The sequence below is a fragment of the Podarcis muralis genome, chromosome 5 (genome assembly GCF_964188315.1).
Source record: "Podarcis muralis chromosome 5, rPodMur119.hap1.1, whole genome shotgun sequence".
NCBI lineage: Eukaryota > Metazoa > Chordata > Lepidosauria > Squamata > Lacertidae > Podarcis > Podarcis muralis.
In genome coordinates this window covers 20,063,794-20,082,118 of record NC_135659.1, presented here as the reverse complement: position 1 = coordinate 20,082,118, position 18,325 = coordinate 20,063,794, and the positions used below count along the sequence as shown (strand labels likewise).

At 42.6% G+C, this 18,325-nt stretch overlaps 1 protein-coding gene across 8 annotated transcripts in view; it reads left to right on the top strand.

The window, feature by feature from the left end:
• Positions 1 to 18,325, top strand: part of KCNT2 (potassium sodium-activated channel subfamily T member 2) — a 224,314-nt gene that overhangs the window by 128,950 nt on the left and 77,039 nt on the right. For all 8 annotated transcript variants that reach the window (XM_028732539.2, XM_028732541.2, XM_028732538.2 and 5 more), the window contains 4 exons: positions 5,561 to 5,741; positions 7,796 to 7,960; positions 8,633 to 8,769; positions 12,282 to 12,345. In XM_028732539.2, coding sequence (XP_028588372.2) covers positions 5,561 to 5,741; positions 7,796 to 7,960; positions 8,633 to 8,769; positions 12,282 to 12,345 — 547 coding nt within the window. The remainder of the gene's footprint in view (positions 1 to 5,560; positions 5,742 to 7,795; positions 7,961 to 8,632; positions 8,770 to 12,281; positions 12,346 to 18,325) is intronic.

The following is an 18,325-nucleotide window of genomic DNA, read 5'->3' as shown; positions in this document are numbered from 1 at the left end:
AAGTAGATAAATAGGTACCGCTGTGACGGGAAGGTAAATGGCGTTTCTGTGTGCTCTGGTTTCCATCACAGTGTCCCATTGCACCAGAAGTGGTTTAGTCATCCTGGCCACATGACCCGGAAAGCTGTCTGTGGACAAACACCGGCTCCCTCGCCCTGAAAGCGAGATGAGCACCGCAGCTCCCTTTGACTGGACTTAACTGTCCAGGGGTCCTTTATCTTTTACCTTTCACAGTAGGATTTTTGGCAGGTGGGACCCATGTGCTTGTCCCGTGTCAAATGAGTTTGCCTTGGTGGTTTCTTTGGCGATTAGGTAACATGAGCCAGTCCATCAGTGACATTTTCATTTCATCCCTTAGTTTCTCACTTCCTCTCTCCCTTTCTTTTCAGACCTTTTACTTCACTACAGTTATTTCCTCTTCAACCACTGCCTAATCTGATACTGGTTTGTACCTAGGATTATAGAAATGCCCACGGTTCCCCACCCCCCGTCTAAATCTGCAATCCTAACCCCTTTTACCTAGGAGTAAGCTCCACTGAATTCAAGAGGACTTACATATAATTATAAATGATTAAGCTTGCACAATTAGTCTCTCTTGGCTGTCACAAAATTGGTTAGGATGCTCTCATTCCCTCTGAGCCAGGGCTTTTTTTTGAGCCAGAACTCACTGCAACTCAGTTCTGGCACCTCTCAGGTGAGCACTATTGCTCCTCTAAGAGAACAAGGGAGGTGTTCATGGGGAGTTCCAACACCATTCTTTCTAGAAAAATAGCACCGATGGTAGCTTAGCATAACTTCCCCCCCCTAAACTGCGGCACAGAAAGAGTTTATTCTACAGTATACTGAGACTGTGTATCTTGGGATATACAAAAGAATAAATCTGCTTTAGCTATAGCCTGTTGACATTTATGAAAAGTCCTGATAACTTTGCCTAAGGTCAATTGAGTCTGAATTGGGTATATTCACAGTCCAGAGAGAACCTGGCAGTCATGGTCTTCTGAAATTTATGAAAAGACCTGTTAACTCTGCCCAAGGTCAATCTGAGTGTAATGGGCACATCCACAGCCAAAAGAGAATATGGCAGAACACTGGGCATAATTTTTTGGGGGGGAAAGAACAATTTAAAAATGAGCATAAATTAGTTTCATTGGGGAAACGACAACAAAAGAGGTATTTCTGCCATAGGTATCCAACCTTGCCTACAGAATTGCTTATGTAAATGTTGGGTTATGGTATAAAGGCAAGCTATTAGATCCAAGTTTGCCATGCTTGAATTCCCTTCCAATAAATGGATTGCTGACTGACTTCCTGGGGATAAGATGGAGGGGAGGGGATATGAAGTATGCTGCAGGCTTGAATGAATTTCTATATACACACTAGAATCTGAATACCGCCTAATTTTATGCTGTGGGCAAAGTCAGTGAGCCATCATAATCTTGATCAGACATAAGCTGCCTCTTGGTAGTGCATTGCATATTTCCAATCCAAATAGCATTCACTGAACAAATCCTGCCTGCTCGGGAAAATGTTTCCTGCTGAAATAGTACCATTAAGACTGCATGTGGCAGTCCCATTATTTGGATGTGGTCTTTCTGTGTCTGTTGCTACCTGATCCTTTAACACAGAGATTCCCAAAATGGAGGATACCACCCCCTGGGGGACACTCGAAGGACCCAGAGAGGCAGTAGTAGACTTGGGGGGAGCATTGAATAAAAATAAGGGGGCGGGGGAAGCATAAGGAAAGAAGAGAAGGAAATTTTGAAAAACCGTTCCACCTGTTATGTAATGACACCACCAGGTTGGGCGCCATTGTGGGACAGTGAACATGCCTCATGTTGGAGGCCAGGGGTTTTCCTGGGCTTGGGTGAACCATTTTCAACTTCACCGAGGCTCAGGAAGTGGATCATAGCTTGTCTGCCTATTTACAACTTCCTCTTTCTTTACTGTGTTATAGGATGGAGATCCCACTTCTGACACATCCTTTTATGGGACACGGGTGGCGCTGTGAGTTAAACCACAGAGCCTAGGACTTGCTGATCAGAAGGTTGGTGTTTCGAATCCCTGTGAAAGGGTGAGCTCCCATTGCTCAGTCCCTGCTCCTGCAGTTTGAAAGCACGTCAAAGTGCAAGTAAATAAATAGGTACCGCTCCGGCAGGAAGGTAAATGGCATTTCCGTGCACTGCTCTGGTTCGCTAGAAGTGGCTTAGTCATGTTGGCCACATGACCCGGAAGCTGTACGCCGGCTCCCTCGGCCAATAAAGCGAGATGAGCGCCGCAACCCCAGAGTCGGCCACGACTGGACCTAATGGTCAGGGGTCCCTTTTCCTAGGATGTAGGTAGACATATTGATACAAAAAAGAATGCAAATTTGTTACTGCATCTTCATTTGTTTGCTTAAAGAAGGTAGACTTCTGGGGGGCATTGAGTAATTTTTCTCAAAAAAAGGGGTGGTAGGCCAAATAAGTTTGGGACCCTCTGCTTTAACAGAAGGTAAAAAGAAAAGAAAAGGTAAAGGACCCTTGGACGGTTAAGTCCAGTCAAAGGTGACTATGGAGTTGCGGCGCTCATTTTGCTTTCAGGCCAAGGGAGCTGGCATTTGTTCACAGACTGCTTTCTGGGTCATGTGGCCAGCATGACTAAACCGCTTCTGGTGCAACAGAACACCATGACGAAAACCAGAGTGCATGGAAACATCGTTTACCTTCATGCCACAGCGGTACCTATTTATCTACTTGCACAGACATGCTTTTGAACTGCTAGGTTGACAGAAGCTGGGACGGAGCAACGGAAGCTCACTCCGTCGTGGGGATTCAAACCCCAGACCTTTCGATTGGCAAGCCCAAGAGGCTCAGTGGTTTAGACCACTGCACCACCCATGTTTACCTTTACTTTTACCATTAACAGAAGATGCTTGGCATTGAACATTGGTCCTTCTGCATGCAACATGCATGCTCTACCTGAATTATAGTCTGTTTGCACAACATATGTCATATGTATTGCATATAGGACTGATCCATACGCCATGGAGAGCAGAACGCCATAAACCAGTATTATATCTACTGGTAAAATTACATTTCTTTGTAAGGATTTCTTACAAGTGCATGTGCATCACACAGCAAGCATAATGGCTTGCCTGTATGAAACAATTCTCTGCAGAGCTTTCATTTCACCTCTTAACCCTTTTTTTACAGAAGCAGTTTGTGCATTTAGCCACAAGTCATTGTGATTACCCGTTGGGTGATGTGTTATTATGCATATGTATCAGTCCTTTGCAGATTCATCTTAATATATGAAATTCACTAACAGTTGCAGTGTCAAAGTTAGGCATTTCAAATAAAGTTCATTTGAAGAATTGATTTCCATTGTTGTGTACACAGCCCCTGATGTTCTCTGCTAAGCATAAATATAGCATGTAGAAACTAGGAATGAGGCAAGTTGGCTAATTGCATTTGCTCGCAAAATCCATATCCATGCCCATTCTGTGTCCATGTTTAAAAGCCCTGGCAGCTAGTCTTTAGCACCTGGTAATTTTTACTCACCTGGTAATTTTTATTCGCCTGGTCTTGCCTCTGGGACCACACAATTCTACCTAACTGAACAAGGGTCATAAGCTGATAATAATAGCATTTCTTCACTGCACAATCCAATTCACAGCATTGATTAACAAAATATGGTGGTTTAAATCCCTAAACATGGCTTTAATGCAGCAAGTTCTCTAACAGAAAATGTAATTTCTCTAAAAAAAAAAATATCAGGAATGGGGAGAAAATTACGAGTCCCTTGTACAACTTTTATTCCAGCTGCTTAGTAGATCCTACCAATTCCAATGTGTCTATCAGCTTTTGAGATACAGTGGTACCTCGGGTTAAGTACTTAATTCGTTCTGGAGGTCTGTTCTTAACCTGAAACTGTTCTTGACCTGAAGCACCACTTTAGCTAATGGGGCCTCCTTCTGCTGCCGCGCCGCCGGAGCTCGATTTCTGTTCTCATCCTGAAGCAAAGTTCTTAACCCGAGGTACTATTTCTGGGTTAGCAAAGTTTGTAACCTAAAGCGTATGTAACCCGAGGTACCACTGTAAAGGGGTAAAAGGAAAATGTGTTAATATTGAAATACATGAGTTTTAAAGACACCCAGAAGTCACTTTTAAAGAACACACGGAACATAGCATGAAATGGAGTACATTATTTATTTAAAGTTTTCTTTTTTTCCTACCCTGCTCCTTTGGTCATATCTAGAAAAACGGCAGTCTGCTATCTAAACTGATGTAGCACAAGAAGGAAAAGTATTTGCAGGGTGGGGGTACACTTGAGTACAAGTTCTGAGAGCCCCTCCGCATTCATCCTGATTAGCTTGCGCAAAACTTAACGAAGGTTACATTATATCCCGTCTTTATTGAGTATTTGCTTTGCTTTGTTTGTGGGGCTGCTATACAACAATAAGTGTTTGTATTTGCTTGCAGGGTGCTTGCAATTCTTCCGTCACCTCACAATTTTTAGTGCATTCAGGGCCGTCTTTACCTGGAGGTGCAAGGGGTGCAGGGCACCTGGGCGTTGAATTCTGGGGGGCACCAGTCCCCTGTCGCTGAAGCATATTGTATTGAGCTGCTTTGCGGCAGTGGGGTCAGCAGCACCTTTGACATGACTGATCTTGCGCCACCTGCCTGCTAATGCTGCTGCAGGGAGAGTTCTCTGGAAAGCCTCACTCACCAAAGCCGGGAGGAGGGGGAGTGACAGGAAAGAGGGAGAGACAGACAGAAAGAGAACGCACCTATCTAGTGACGGAAGCGCACACAGGCTCCGGAACCTTCCCAAGAAGAACTCGTGTATGTGCGCTCGCAAGGGCCCTCCCAGCTCCTCTAGAAATAAGGTTGCTCCCACAATGAAAGACTGCCCAAGATGGCTCCCCTACGCATGCGCACAATGCCCGCCCGTCTCATCTTTCAGACACCTCCCTGTGATCGTAAGCGCATGCGTGGAGTCTTTACACCGATTCCCAATGTGTTCTTTGTCTTCTTTAGAAAAGCTGGTTTTAAAGAAAGCGCACACAGAAACTCCTTTTGGAGCCGTGCATTTGGAGCGTTATTTATCAAATGATAATAGTGACATAAGGCATAATAAAAGTTAATTTGGGGGCTATACTAAATTTGGGGGCGCTGGGTGGATCTGTGCACCCTGACGGTGCATATTCTAAGTTCATTTCCTGAGTTCATTTCCACAACACTTTCCAAAGCACAGAAAGCCCTTTTTAAAAAGTGGACTCGTTGCACCAGGGTAACAGAGTGCATTTATTCCCCAAACCTAAAATTCTGATGTGCAACTGACATTCTGGAGCAGTTCCTGGCTACAAGTTCTTCTAATGGCCAGGTGGGGAAGAAAAGGAAAGAAGGAACCAAAATTTTCTGCCATGTTTGTGAATTGTGAAATATTACTATGTTGACAACAAGTGTATTTCGATGTGTGCCAAAGATTTGATCCCCTTCCAAGCATAATTGTCCTAGTATGTATCTACCCCTAGTTACAGGTGTTGTTTTTGTTTTTATTCATTCTTTTCTTTACATAGTATTTGTGGAATTCAACATCTGGAACGAGCAGGAAACAAGCTGACACTCTTTGACTCCCTTTATTTCTGCATAGTGACATTTTCCACTGTGGGCTTTGGGGATGTTACTCCCAAGATCTGGCCTTCAAAACTGCTCGTTGTCATTATGATCTGTGTTGCCCTTGTGGTGTTGCCAATACAGGTAATTTTTTCCCCTCGTTATAAAAAAGGGGCGGGGTAAATAGGGATGCATTGTTAAAAGTGAAGTGTCCATTTTACACCATCTTTTCAAAATAGCCATATACGTATTCTTCCATTTATGTACAAAGCATCAGTTTCTGGTGTTTCCTCTTTACTGGAGAAGGTTTCTGTTGACATTGAAACAAGCATTGAATACATTTTTCACATTTGCATGGGATGAGTGAGCTTTTGTTTTTGAAGCATGTATGGATGTATGCAACTAAATCATATTCCGTGCAGTCCCCTTGAAATCAATAGAGTTAAACTAGTATCATGCCCACTGATTTCACTTGGTCCACTCTGAGTGTTCCTTGGCTAGTTTAAATCCCTAGATCCTATCCCTTACTTTTGGAAGAAATTAGTTGTTGTTACTGAGAGGTATTTAATGAATTAAAATGTATTTAACTTGTATTCTGTATTTCTTGTTTAGTTTAAGAGAGACTGGACGAGGAACCAAAAATACCTGTTTCAGAAGCAGAATGTGTATGTGTGTGTGTTGCTGATTCCTTGCTTCTCCTCACTCCTAACCTGAAACTCCACCCCTCTCACACACTCACTTCCCTTTTATTTATTTATTTATTTTCCAAGCGCATCTCTGGCTGGTTTTAATTTCAATCCAGATCTTTATTGCTTAGCCGAAGGCATCACGAGTCATTCGACAGTGCAGTAAAAATGTGGAATGTGATTAAAACATCAACTCATTGCATCCACACAGAATGATGCACTGAGTTCAGAAATTTGATACAGATTGGAAACAATTATTTTTTAAAAAACTTCACTAGGAATTTAATTTTCAATGTTTATTTCATCTTTAACATAAAATGCAGGTATAATATTCCCCACTCCATACAAGACAGGGGGAATTGGAACCTGTCAACCACAGTCAACCAATTAATTACTTTTATTTATTTAGGATATTCGTTGGCTATTCTTCTGCAAAAGCTTCTCAAATTAGCTTACAGTAATAAAGGCAATAAAATTCTTGGAGGGACTCTTTGAGGGAAGCCATGACTGTTTAAAGTGGAATGATACTGCTTTAAATGTATGGTGCAGCTGTAGCCTTTGATCCAATAAGGAGTTCACTGTGTGTTTCAGCACACAAGGCACAAGCACACAAAGTCATTGCAAGTTAGAAACCCTGGGCATTTTGATGGTGGTTCTTGTCGATGATATTTGCTTAATGATGAGGATTTGTTTAGTACAGTTCCACCTTGGATCCCAAACGCCTTGATACTTGGACGTTTTGGTTCCCGAACGCTGCAAACCCGGAAGTGAGTGTTCCAGTTTGCGAATGTTCTTCGGAACCCAAACATCCGATGGAGCTTCTGTGGCTTCGGATTGGTTTCCGAACATTTTGAAAGTCGAACGGACTTCCGGAATGGATTCCATTTGACTTCCAATGAACGACTGTATTAGAAACCCATAACAGTATAATAAACTCCTGGCATCATTTGCAGTTCTTTATGATTTAGCCTTTGGCAAGCATGCACACTGTGCTCTGTGGCTCAAGACATTTCACCCCACAATCTTGCCTCTCCTATCAGAGCCACTCTTCACATTTGGAAACATACCTTTCAGTTCAAGGATTGTAGTTCTTCAGAATGAAGTTAGAAAACCGTATCAAAAATTCTAGCCTTCCAAATGCAAGTAGATTAGGCTATAGCCCAATCCTCTGCCTGAAGTCCTACCTTTGCATAACTAAGAAGCTTTACTGTGAAGGGAGCCTCTAAACCTGTGAATTTGGATTTGCTTTTTGCTTTCATATAACATATATATTATAACTCTTGCTGACAGTTCTTCCATGCATGACTGTCATTCACTGAGTGCTGAATCAATGTGTGAATGAGCCATAAATCATCAGATTAAAACACCACAAATAAAAGTTTCTAGGCAACTGGACCATAAGGTCTCTCTGTGTCTGCTCTGTTGGCTCCAGGGGATCTGCGTATTTGACATTTGCACTGAAAAATACATAAATCACTCTTACCTTTCCATTTTTTATTTTTTATTTTGCAGTTTGAACAGCTTGCTTATTTGTGGATGGAAAGGCAAAAATCAGGTGGAAATTATAGTCGACACAGAGCTCAGACAGAAAAACACGTGGTGTTGTGTGTCAGTTCTCTTAAGATTGACCTCCTCATGGATTTCCTAAACGAATTCTATGCTCATCCTAGGCTACAGGTAATCCAAGCAGATCAGAATATCAGTTGAGGCAGAAATCTCCTGCAGACTATCTTCTAAAACGTTTAGATCAGGCATGACTTGAAATGTTCATCTTGGCCACCTTCAGTAGACCAGCAGCTTTAGCTAAATCAAAAGTCAAGCAGCATTAACAAAAAACTATGTTATTCCAGATGTTCAAAACCGATAGAGCACCCAATTTTTCCTTTTGTTGGGGTTTCTGGAGCTTGTTCAGTGCCCATAGCTATTTCTATTTTTATTTTGGAATGGTGAGATGTCTTTGGGAACATGTAAAATTCATGTTTCCTTCTGCAGAACACAGATTGTTTTCCATGGCATGCAATGCTTAAAAAAACCAAACACTTTGGGAAGTGATTTGAATTCATCACAGCGTGGTGCATAGCTTTCTACTTCAATATCTTGCTGGGCAGCTTTGGCATCAGTGAAATCACCATGGAACTAAATAGCATGGGACCATTTCCTTTCGTTTCCTTTTTTTAGAGAACCTGAAAGTTAAAATAAATTACCTGTCATAAATGTTCTTTTCACACCACCAGATTTTTAGCTACTAAAAGTTTTAAAAAACAAAACAGTGTTCTACTGGCAAAAGATATATCCATATAGCATTCTCTTTTGCTCTTCTTCTGTTCCTTCTCATATGTGTTTTTGCAGGACTACTATGTGGTCATATTATGCCCCACTGAGATGGATGCTCAGGTTCGAAGAGTGCTCCAGATTCCAATGTGGTCCCAAAGAGTTATCTATCTTCAAGGTTCCGCACTGAAGGATCAGGATCTGCTAAGAGCTAAGTAGGTCAAAAATATCAGTTCTATTTTTTTATTTCTTTCCCCCCTTTCTTTTGCTGTTTGTTACATTATTTTTATCTTCATTAATAACTGCTAGAGGCAAAATGGAAAGCAGGAGTTGCTTGAAATCTTATATCATTTGGGATAGTCATTTTTCCTAACAGTGTCAAAAAACAATGTTTGAAATTCTAAGGATTAGCAAGTCAGTTTTGAATTTTACTGGTCCACAATTTCTCTTGACTTTCTTCTTACTTTATTCCTGTTGTGTTTTGCTTTCAAAACTGTTTCTGCGGGTCTTTGGGCCAAAGCAGAGAATGTGTGAATGTGCTTTATATATAATTTCTTAATTTGGTTTCATCTGAATTAGTGGAATTGCCTTAGGGAAAAGTACACCCTTGGGGATACCTTTATGTACTATGCACAGGCAAACCTCAGTTTACCACTGAATGGCAAGCTGCCAGCCATCATGACTCCCTAACACATAGTGCCTGTATAATAGACATATTTATCACATTCACACCAAAATACCTTGAGTGTGATGTCATCTTTGGTGATTGGGGTCAAAGAAGACTGACACCCCACAGTGCTGCTGATACATTGAAGGTGGATGGGGTTAGTTTTCCTTGAGAACAGAATGACAATAACAAGTACAGTGGTACCTTGGTTCTCAAATGCTTTGGTACTCAAACAACTTGGAATCCAAGTCATCTCCGCCAGTTCCATATAGTCCATCACCTTCATCTGCCATTCTTCCAGTGTGGGTAAATCTTGTGTCTTCCAGTACTTTGCAATAAGTATTCTCGCTGCTGTTTGAAAAGAAAAAAGTAGAAAGAAATAGTTTCTATATATTTTGGGAGAGAAATGGTGCTTTAAAAATGCAGTCCAAGATTCACCATTTTTGTCATGTTCTTTGTGCTACACGGTGAACTTGTACCAAAAGACCTGTCCCTTAAACACAATCACAGGAATTTTATCCTATAATAACCCCAAAGCCAAGCAACCACAAGGATGTACATTTCTCCCTGCAAAACATGTAATCGAATGTACCTTCACAAGAGCATTTTTAATGCTTTGTATGAGAGGCAGCATTGTGGGAGCTTAATAGGCCATATTATAAGAAATGTAGCCCAATAAACCAGGAAGTTGCTAAGCAGCAGTATGTCTGTCTCTCTATATAATGAGGATATAGTAAAAGATAAGAAGCCAGTAACCCTTCTAGTAAATGAAGTGTTAGCTATGTTTTGGCTGCTAGTAACGCACAAAAAACCCACCCTGAATCTATTCTGTTGCTCATTATCCCAATTTGCATACTATTCGGTAGTCTCTCTATTGAAAAATGTTGCATGTCAGGCTTGCGAAAATTAGTGGCTGTGTAGTTCATCTTTTGTTAAAAGCAGCTGCATGGGAATTCTTTTCAAAGCCATTTGTTCCATTCTTTCCTGGAAGTAATTTTGGCTCTCTTGTTTTCGAGTGTTTAATGGGGGTGGGGTGGGGGAACTGATAGAGGACAGGGTGTGTGATGCTGATGGAGAGGACCAGGGAGATTCGGGAAGGGGTGTAAAAATAAGATTGCTTCCACAACTGATGGGATGGGTGGGCTTTGGATTCTAAGCTCAGCTCCCTGAGCAAAATCGCCAACAGCTTCCTTCCTAGGATGCCTTTTGGAATATGAATAGATTTAAGATCCTGCACAGTTTGTGTTCTCACTTGCAGTGTTGGTCTCTGTGTGTTGCTGGACAAATCTGCCTTTTAAACCTTTCCCTAGCTACATACTCCAAACAATCAAGCATGAAAAACAGCATTTGTCTCCTCACACTCCGAGACCCTGTTCTCCGGAGGCCCTAGACATAACTACATCCTACAGATTTGGTGCCAATTCCCTAAAAGACCTACTACTTCCTTCCCAGCGAAGAGCTTTTATGCTGGCAAGAGTAAATGCTTTCCCCTCCACAGTGACCACAGGTGGATACTTGCAAATTCCTTATCAAGCCCGCCTGTGTGCCTGTAATCAAGGAGTACCAGATTCACTGGACCATATTCTTTTGGACTGCCCTTTGCACAGCAGACTCCGCAAACAGATGCTGACCAATGACCTGCGACCCATGGCTCTGAGAGAAAGCCAAATGAGGTTCCTCCTAGCGGATAGGGACAAGGACGTTACTGCCCCAGTGGCTTCCTTTTTAACCTCCATCTTACCCGAAAGGGTTCTTAATGAATCATCCCTCTAGGGAACAGACAGGCAGAACAATCAAGCACCTTGTGATCCTCAACAGCCTCTCTCCTATCCCTTTTAAATTTATCCTAGTGTTATGAAATGTTTTAATTCATAATGCCAATAAAGGTATTTGTAACTTTTTCCTTTTCTCACTGCCTTTAGTCATTTAGGTTTTATTTATTTTTAACTTGCTTTTGTTAGCCAGCGTGAGCTTTCTTTTTTCCTTTTAAGTAAAGGCAGGAAATAAATGCTTTAAATGAATTTGCCCTAAGCCATTGATATTAGCTTTTGCCCCTTGTGTTTGCCACAAGTCAAGCTTTGCCGTTACACTTACAAAAACATGCCATTTCTGTTTCTTCTACTAATGTTGCAGCAGAACCGCTAATCTTATTTTAGCCAAAGTCCCTTTCAAGTTTGATTTGCTTACCTGACTGTTTCACGGTGTATTCATACAAATCCTTGGCAAGTTCTATCCAGAAAGATACATTGGCTTTACAAATTCCATGCTGGGTCATTAGGAAACAGGCGGGAAATAAAACATCCAGTAATTTAATTAGGGACAAATACAATTGAACAATGTGATTCTGTAACTGTTCTGGAATTGTAGCACCCGGTTAGTTTTTTACTGGTTTAAATCTGTTTGGAAATCTGAATACCAGAGAAGAATTTTGCTCCTGCACCATTTCCTTAAAGATTTAATGCTGTTTAATAATAGCAGATTTAATGCTATTTTTGAATATTTCCCTGTGTTTCACAAAACACATGTGCCCACAGATTGTTAAAGTACAGTGGTGCCTCGCAAGACGAAAATAATCCGTTCCGCGAGTCTCTTCGTCTAGCGGTTTTTTCGTCTTGCGAAGCAACCCTATTAGTGGCTTAGCGGATTAGCGCTATTAGCGGCTTAGCGGCTATTAAAGGCTTAGCGGTTTAGCGGCTAAAAGGCTATTATTAGCTTAGCGGCTATTAAAGGCTTAGCGGCTTAGCGGCTAAAAGGTTAAAGGCTTAGCGGCTTAGCGGCTAAAAGGCTATTAGCGGCTTAGCGGCTTAGAAAAAGGGGGGGAAAGCAAAAAAAATCCCAAGACTCGCAAGATGTTTCCGTCTTGCGAAGCAAGCCCATAGGGAAAATCGTCTTGCGAAGCGCATCGAAAAACGGAAAACCCTTTCGTCTAGCGGGTTTTTCGTCTTGCGAGGCATTCGTCTTGCGGGGCACCACTGTACTTCTCCACACTTCTGATGATGTCTCCATTGAAATCAATAGGCCCATGAGAATGTTTTGCTAATGTTTTCGTATGATTTTTAGGATGGATGATGCTGAGGCCTGCTTCATTTTAAGTAGCCGCTGCGAAGTGGACCGAACTGCAGCCGTAAGTTTTTCTTCTTTCTTTTTTTCTTAGTACGCATTTGCTTCTTCTGCGACTTCATTATTTGTTACGAATACATGGGCAGAAATCAGGAAGAGCAGTTAAAGTGTGACCAGTTGCAGCAGCTGGATTAAAAACCACAGTTAATATATATATATATATATTAGGGTGAACAAGTCTCCACTTGATTTAATGGCGCTTGCAGGTGCTGCAAGGAAGCGCATCATGGTCTCATCAAACCAACTTTACATGCCAGATAACATGGAGAGAAAGGCAGATTCTCACCATTCCTGCTTCACTTGAACATCACCCAGTTCAGACATTACCAACAGCAGTGCGGAAATTCAGTCCCTATGATCTGGTCTTGAATGACTCTGATAATGTATGGGTGAAGGTCTCGCATGACTCCTGCTGATGCCAGTGCCATGTTTCCTAGGAAAAAGGCACAGGAAAGAACTGTAGCAAAAACCCTTTACCATCTGACCATTGGGAAATGTCTCCTCTCGTGCTGTATTACTTGGACCCCATGTAATTTTTTGAATCTTTTTTTACCTCCTCTATAACCAGTGCCTATGGGGAAGGGCCTTGTCGTGGCGGCACTGCTTATACCAACGCTTCCCCCTTTTTACAGTCTCATATTCATCATGTATTTCATCTGTGAACCTAGGCCCAGCCATGGATACCTCCGCCGAATTTCAGACTCCTGAAAGCTCCCTGCCTTTCCGACTGAAATAGTTAAAAATGGTATCTTTGTCTCCACTGCCCTTTGGATTCTTTGATTTCACAAATGGCTAAGCTCATCAGTTGGCAGCTCAATGGCAAATGGAGGGCCAGCATTGCAGCAGACCACATCTACGTAGCCTATCCACCCCTCTCTCCACCTGAAAGACAATAAAAAGATTTAGCAGAAACTTTATCGATACCATAGCACTGATACACAAGGAAGAAGGCATGCAGTCTGCCCTCCATTATATTGATGTTCTATCACTTGACCATCTGGTCCAACAATTTTTAATTTTTTTATTTCCCCAGGCTTTTTATCATCTAGTGCAAGCTAGCTGTGCATTTTGTGTTTATTTCACTGCCCTGAGTTAGTTGTCGCTGTTGTTTAACTGCTGTTTTATCCATTTTATTATTGTTGGTTTTATATTTAATGTTCCTTTCTGTCATTACCTTGTGGCAAGCCACTCTACTTTTTGCTGAGGGACAGCAGAAAACATTTTAACAGCCAAGGCACAGTCTGACCTCCTCCTTTGGTAATCCTCATAGAACTCTAGCCCAATGGTTGCCATTAATTTGATTATGAATTAATTTTAGAATGAATTGATTTTAGAATGCTGTGTTACTTTTATTGTTGTTAACCACTCTGAGCCCGGCTTCAGCTAGGGAGGGCAGGATATAAATAAAATTATTTATTTATTTATTTATTTATTTATTTATTTATTATTATTATTATTACAGCCTCTAATATTTGAGACCAGACTAGTGTTTGGTTATCTGATGATACTGATAATGTGTATGAAGGAACACAAGTAAGGAATTGCTGGCATGGCTCCCAATGGCATTCATTGAAGTCTTTCCCCAGTGCCCATTCATTTACCCCTAGATCATGAAGTGAAGAGGGCGGCTAACTTTGTTTCTTTGTAAAATTACTTAGCTTAAGGAGGAAGTTTAAAGGGTTATCCTCTTTCCCGCTTCCTCTTGTGCCAGTGTGGTGTAGTGGTTAAGAGCGGTGGACTCGTAATCTGGTGAACCGGGTTCGCTTCCCTGTTCCTCCACATGCAGCTGCTGGGTGACCTTGGGCTAGTCACACTTCTCTGAAGTCTCTCAGCCCCACTCACCTCACAGAGTGTTTGTTGTGGGGGAGGAAGGGAAAGGAGAATGTTAGCCGCTTTGAGACTCCTTAGGGTAGTGATAAAGCGGGATATCAAAACCAAACTCTTTCAGCTCCACACTTTTCAGCGCTTACATTCATTCTACTGACTTTTACACAGCTCCCTTGAAAATTAAACTGTGTTCTTCTTCCCTCCAAGTCTTTCTCCTTTTTGTGTGTGTCTCTGTTGGGTAGTGGGGATGATCCAAGGAATGGGGATCATATAGATTTGCCTCCAGTCAGGAATTATATCCAGAACGATCAAACATCGGAATGCTTTTCTCTGAAAGTGTGTAGTTCTTACTCTAAAATGTCAGTTTTTCAAATGCAATGGTAACGTCTGCCTCCAATTTTCACTTTTTTTTGGGGGGGGGGAAGTGTGTTGGCTCTCAGAAAGCTTGAGAATTCAGTTCATGGCCTTTACAATGTGACTTTCATGCTTACTGAATAGGGAACCGTATTTTCACATGGGGTTAAGTAGCTGCACCATGGAAAAATATAAATCTTAAATGATTTCTGAAAAATAGGAAGCAACATGCAGTTTCTTGCTGCTGCCCCTTTATTCACACTAACATGAGTCATTATAAAAGAAAAGCTACTTATGTTCATAGCTGTCAACTTTTCCCTTTTCTTGTGAGGAATCCTATTCGGAATAAGGGAATTTCCCTTAAAAAAAGGGAAACATTGACAGCTATGCTTATGTTACCTGCTTATTTAATCTATCTGCCATAAAAAAGTGGTGAACAGATTGCATGAGCAGGGCATATGCTCCTAGAGATCATTTATCTACCAATTGTGAAATAACAACAGATGTAGCAATGGAAATTTGGGGATGGAGGAACCTGTCTTGAACCAGGCCAGATCATTTGCTTATCTAGCCCAACATTGTCCTCTCTCACCAGCAGTAGTTTTCTGAGGTCTTAAGGAGAGGAATTTCTCATTCCCCTGCTATCTGATTCTTTCAAATTGGATTGAACCCGGTATCTTCCGTATGAAAAGTGTGAGCTATGTTCCATCCCCTTAGTATTGGACCAATTCACCTAATCACATTTTCCTTCAGTGGCCGTTGCAAGCTACCCCATGCATACCTTCCAACACAATGTGGACACAATCCAGGAAGCCATCTTCCAGGTCAACACGTTTGTCACGTGACCTGCGTGAGGTTGCGGCCTCACCAAAAGCACTTTTTGCATGCATGGCACCCCAAAAGTGTGTTTTGGGGAGCTATGCCCCTCCCCAAAGTGCAGCCTGAAATAGCATGAGATTGTGGTGGCCATTTTGACCACTGTCCAGGGCAGTTGATGGGTATGTGATGAGTTGATGAGAGCTTGGCTATATGTATTTGCTCTGTCCTCACTGATACACACACACACACACACACACACACACACACACACAGCTACTCTCATCGTGTAATTGTGATATTGGCTTCAGTGGTCTTGTAGGGAATGCTTTAAAAGTCAGGATATAAGTGAATGGTTATGGTTTGTATCCAACTGAGTCATACTTAAAATAGACCAAATAGGATAATTAAATTAGTCATGACTAACTTAAGCCCAGTGAGGTCAATAGATCTTTTCTTGGTTGGATGACACCATATGTATTAGAAAGATTAAATCCTATTACAGTTTGTCAATTCATCTTTCTCTTACTAAAATATAAATATTTCTTTTTTACTTTTATAAGAGAGCACAGAATTCTGGTCATTGGGCTTTAACTTTTCAAACTCAACTTTGTCTCTTTGTCTCTTTCTTAGTTGCAGTCTGTGTAGTGGGTATCACGGGGGGTGGAATCTAAAGAAAATGAGATGCCACATATTAATATCATCTTACATGAACCATAAATTCAATATAGGCATTAAGAGCAAATATATATTTGATTAACTGGGATGAAGGTCAATGGTTTAATACACATGCACCATTGTGAACTGACATGATAAGACCTTTTCCAACTATGCTGTTTTATATTACTTTTAGAACTGTGTGGGAAACATTATTCCTGTCACAAAACCCATCCTGTTGAAATAGTTTCTAATTCTTATCAATTTAAGAGTCAGGTGAGACTAAACCGTGAATCCTACAAACAGCTTGAGAAAGCCAAACTCTTTCTCAAGTTGGGAATGACTTGCTGGTACAGTCCTGAGAGTAAATATTGTAATATCGAAAGAAGACATGGGGGCAGCTCTAAAACATTACAGGGAAAATGAGTTTGCCACTTTCCAGAGGTGCTGAGTTCCATGAGACATTGGAGGGGGGCTCGCCACATGTGTGTGGTGTCACACATGTATCGGAAGGAGGCCGTGAGGCCTGGGGAGGCCCACCACCATTGCAGGGAGGCCCGATGGGACCCAGTCCCTCAATATTGGGGGGTTCAGCCCTGTCCCCGCATACTTTGGGGGGCTGAGCCCCTAAGAGCTAGCACCTATGTTGCTTTCACATGGCTGCTTGGGCCCTGGTCCTTGAATGTGTGTACATGTATGCATGCCTTTGCTTTACATGTTTAGTGCATGCGCTTTTGACCGTTGCTACAGGAAGCACCAGCCACAGCATGGTCAGTATGGATAGAAATATGTTTTGCTATATAAAGAGTGGAGTTTCCCTGTGTATGTTGACAGGATTATGATAAGGGATGAATTGAGAAAAAGTAATTATGATGAATACCCATTGAATGGGGGACTTAAGGTAGTACAGTGGTACCTTGGGTTACAAAGACCTCGGGTTACAGGCACTACGGGTTACAGACTCTGCTAATCTGGAAGTAGTACCTCGGGTTAAGAACTTTACCTCAGGATGAGAACAGAAATTGTGCGCTGGCAGCACAGCGGGAGGCTCCATTAGCTAAAGTGGTACCACAGGTTAAGAACGGTTTCAGGTTAAGAACGGACCTCCAGAATGAATTAAGTACGTAACCAGAGGTACCACTGTAATGGCTACCTTTTCTCGCTGACTTCAGTGGGATCAGGCAGTCTGAATGCAACTCCTGCAGTTGTGTATACAGTGAAGAAAGCGGGGGGAAACAAAACTGAACAAGCACAACATAAGTGTGTGGAAGCAGGATGCGACAAGGAACCAGGCAGAGGGCCTTCTCGGTAGTGGCGCCCGCCCTGTGGAATGACCTCCCGTCGGATGTCAAGGAAATAAACAACTATCTGACTTTTAGAAGACATCTGAAGGCAGCCCTGTTTAGGGACGTTTTTTATGTTTGATGTTTTATCGTGCTTTTAATATTCTGTTGGGAGCCGCCCAGAGTGGCTGGGGAAACCCAGCCAGATGGGTGGGGTATAAATAATAAATTATTATTAAATTATCAGTATCGTCACTTTATACAAGATGTATAAATTAAACAAATGTCATCTTCAGGCATACAGCACCACTTGCAATAGCAAGAAAGGTGCAGGAGGCCAGCACTTGTGTGTATCGGCCCCAACTCCCCAAGGTTTCCATGTGTGCTGATTTCACCCCTTCATTTTCAGTCTTTCCATGCTCAGCAAAGAGGTCCAAAGACCTCTTAAAAGCTTCCTTGCCAATGAGTGCCCTGCGTCATTCTAGTTGTGATGGAGGGTTGTTCAGGCAGGCATGCTTAGAAGTCTCCTACTGATCTTTGCACTCAGTGCAGGAAAATTGGGGGCAGGGGAGGAAGAAGGGGCAAGGGGGTGGTTCGCCCCAGGTGTCATCACTGAGGGGGGTGACATCGACGCACCGCCCACCAGCGACTCCCAAGCCTACCACAAGCCGTCGGGGGAAGGGGCAGAGCTGTGTCGCCTTGCCGGCGGCCTTCCCCCCTTCCCCCTTCATTTTGACAGCTCGGGGGAGGCTTGGGAGTCATGGGCGGGCAGCGCGCCATTGCTCCCAGCTCCCAGGCTGCTTTCTGGGGAGGGGGAGCCTTCCCCAAACTGTCAAAAGGAAGAGGGAAGGGAGGAAGGCTGCTGGCAAAGTGGTGTGGTTCCCTCTTCCCCGCCCAAGAAGCAGCCCGCCATGGGCGGCTCGCTCCGCGCCCCTGAGACGCTCGCCCTGCCCCCATGGCCCCGCCCTGGGTGGATGAGCACTGCCCAGGAACATTGGGGATGGAGCCAACAGGGACACACACTCTTGCCCTGGTACACATTCCTTA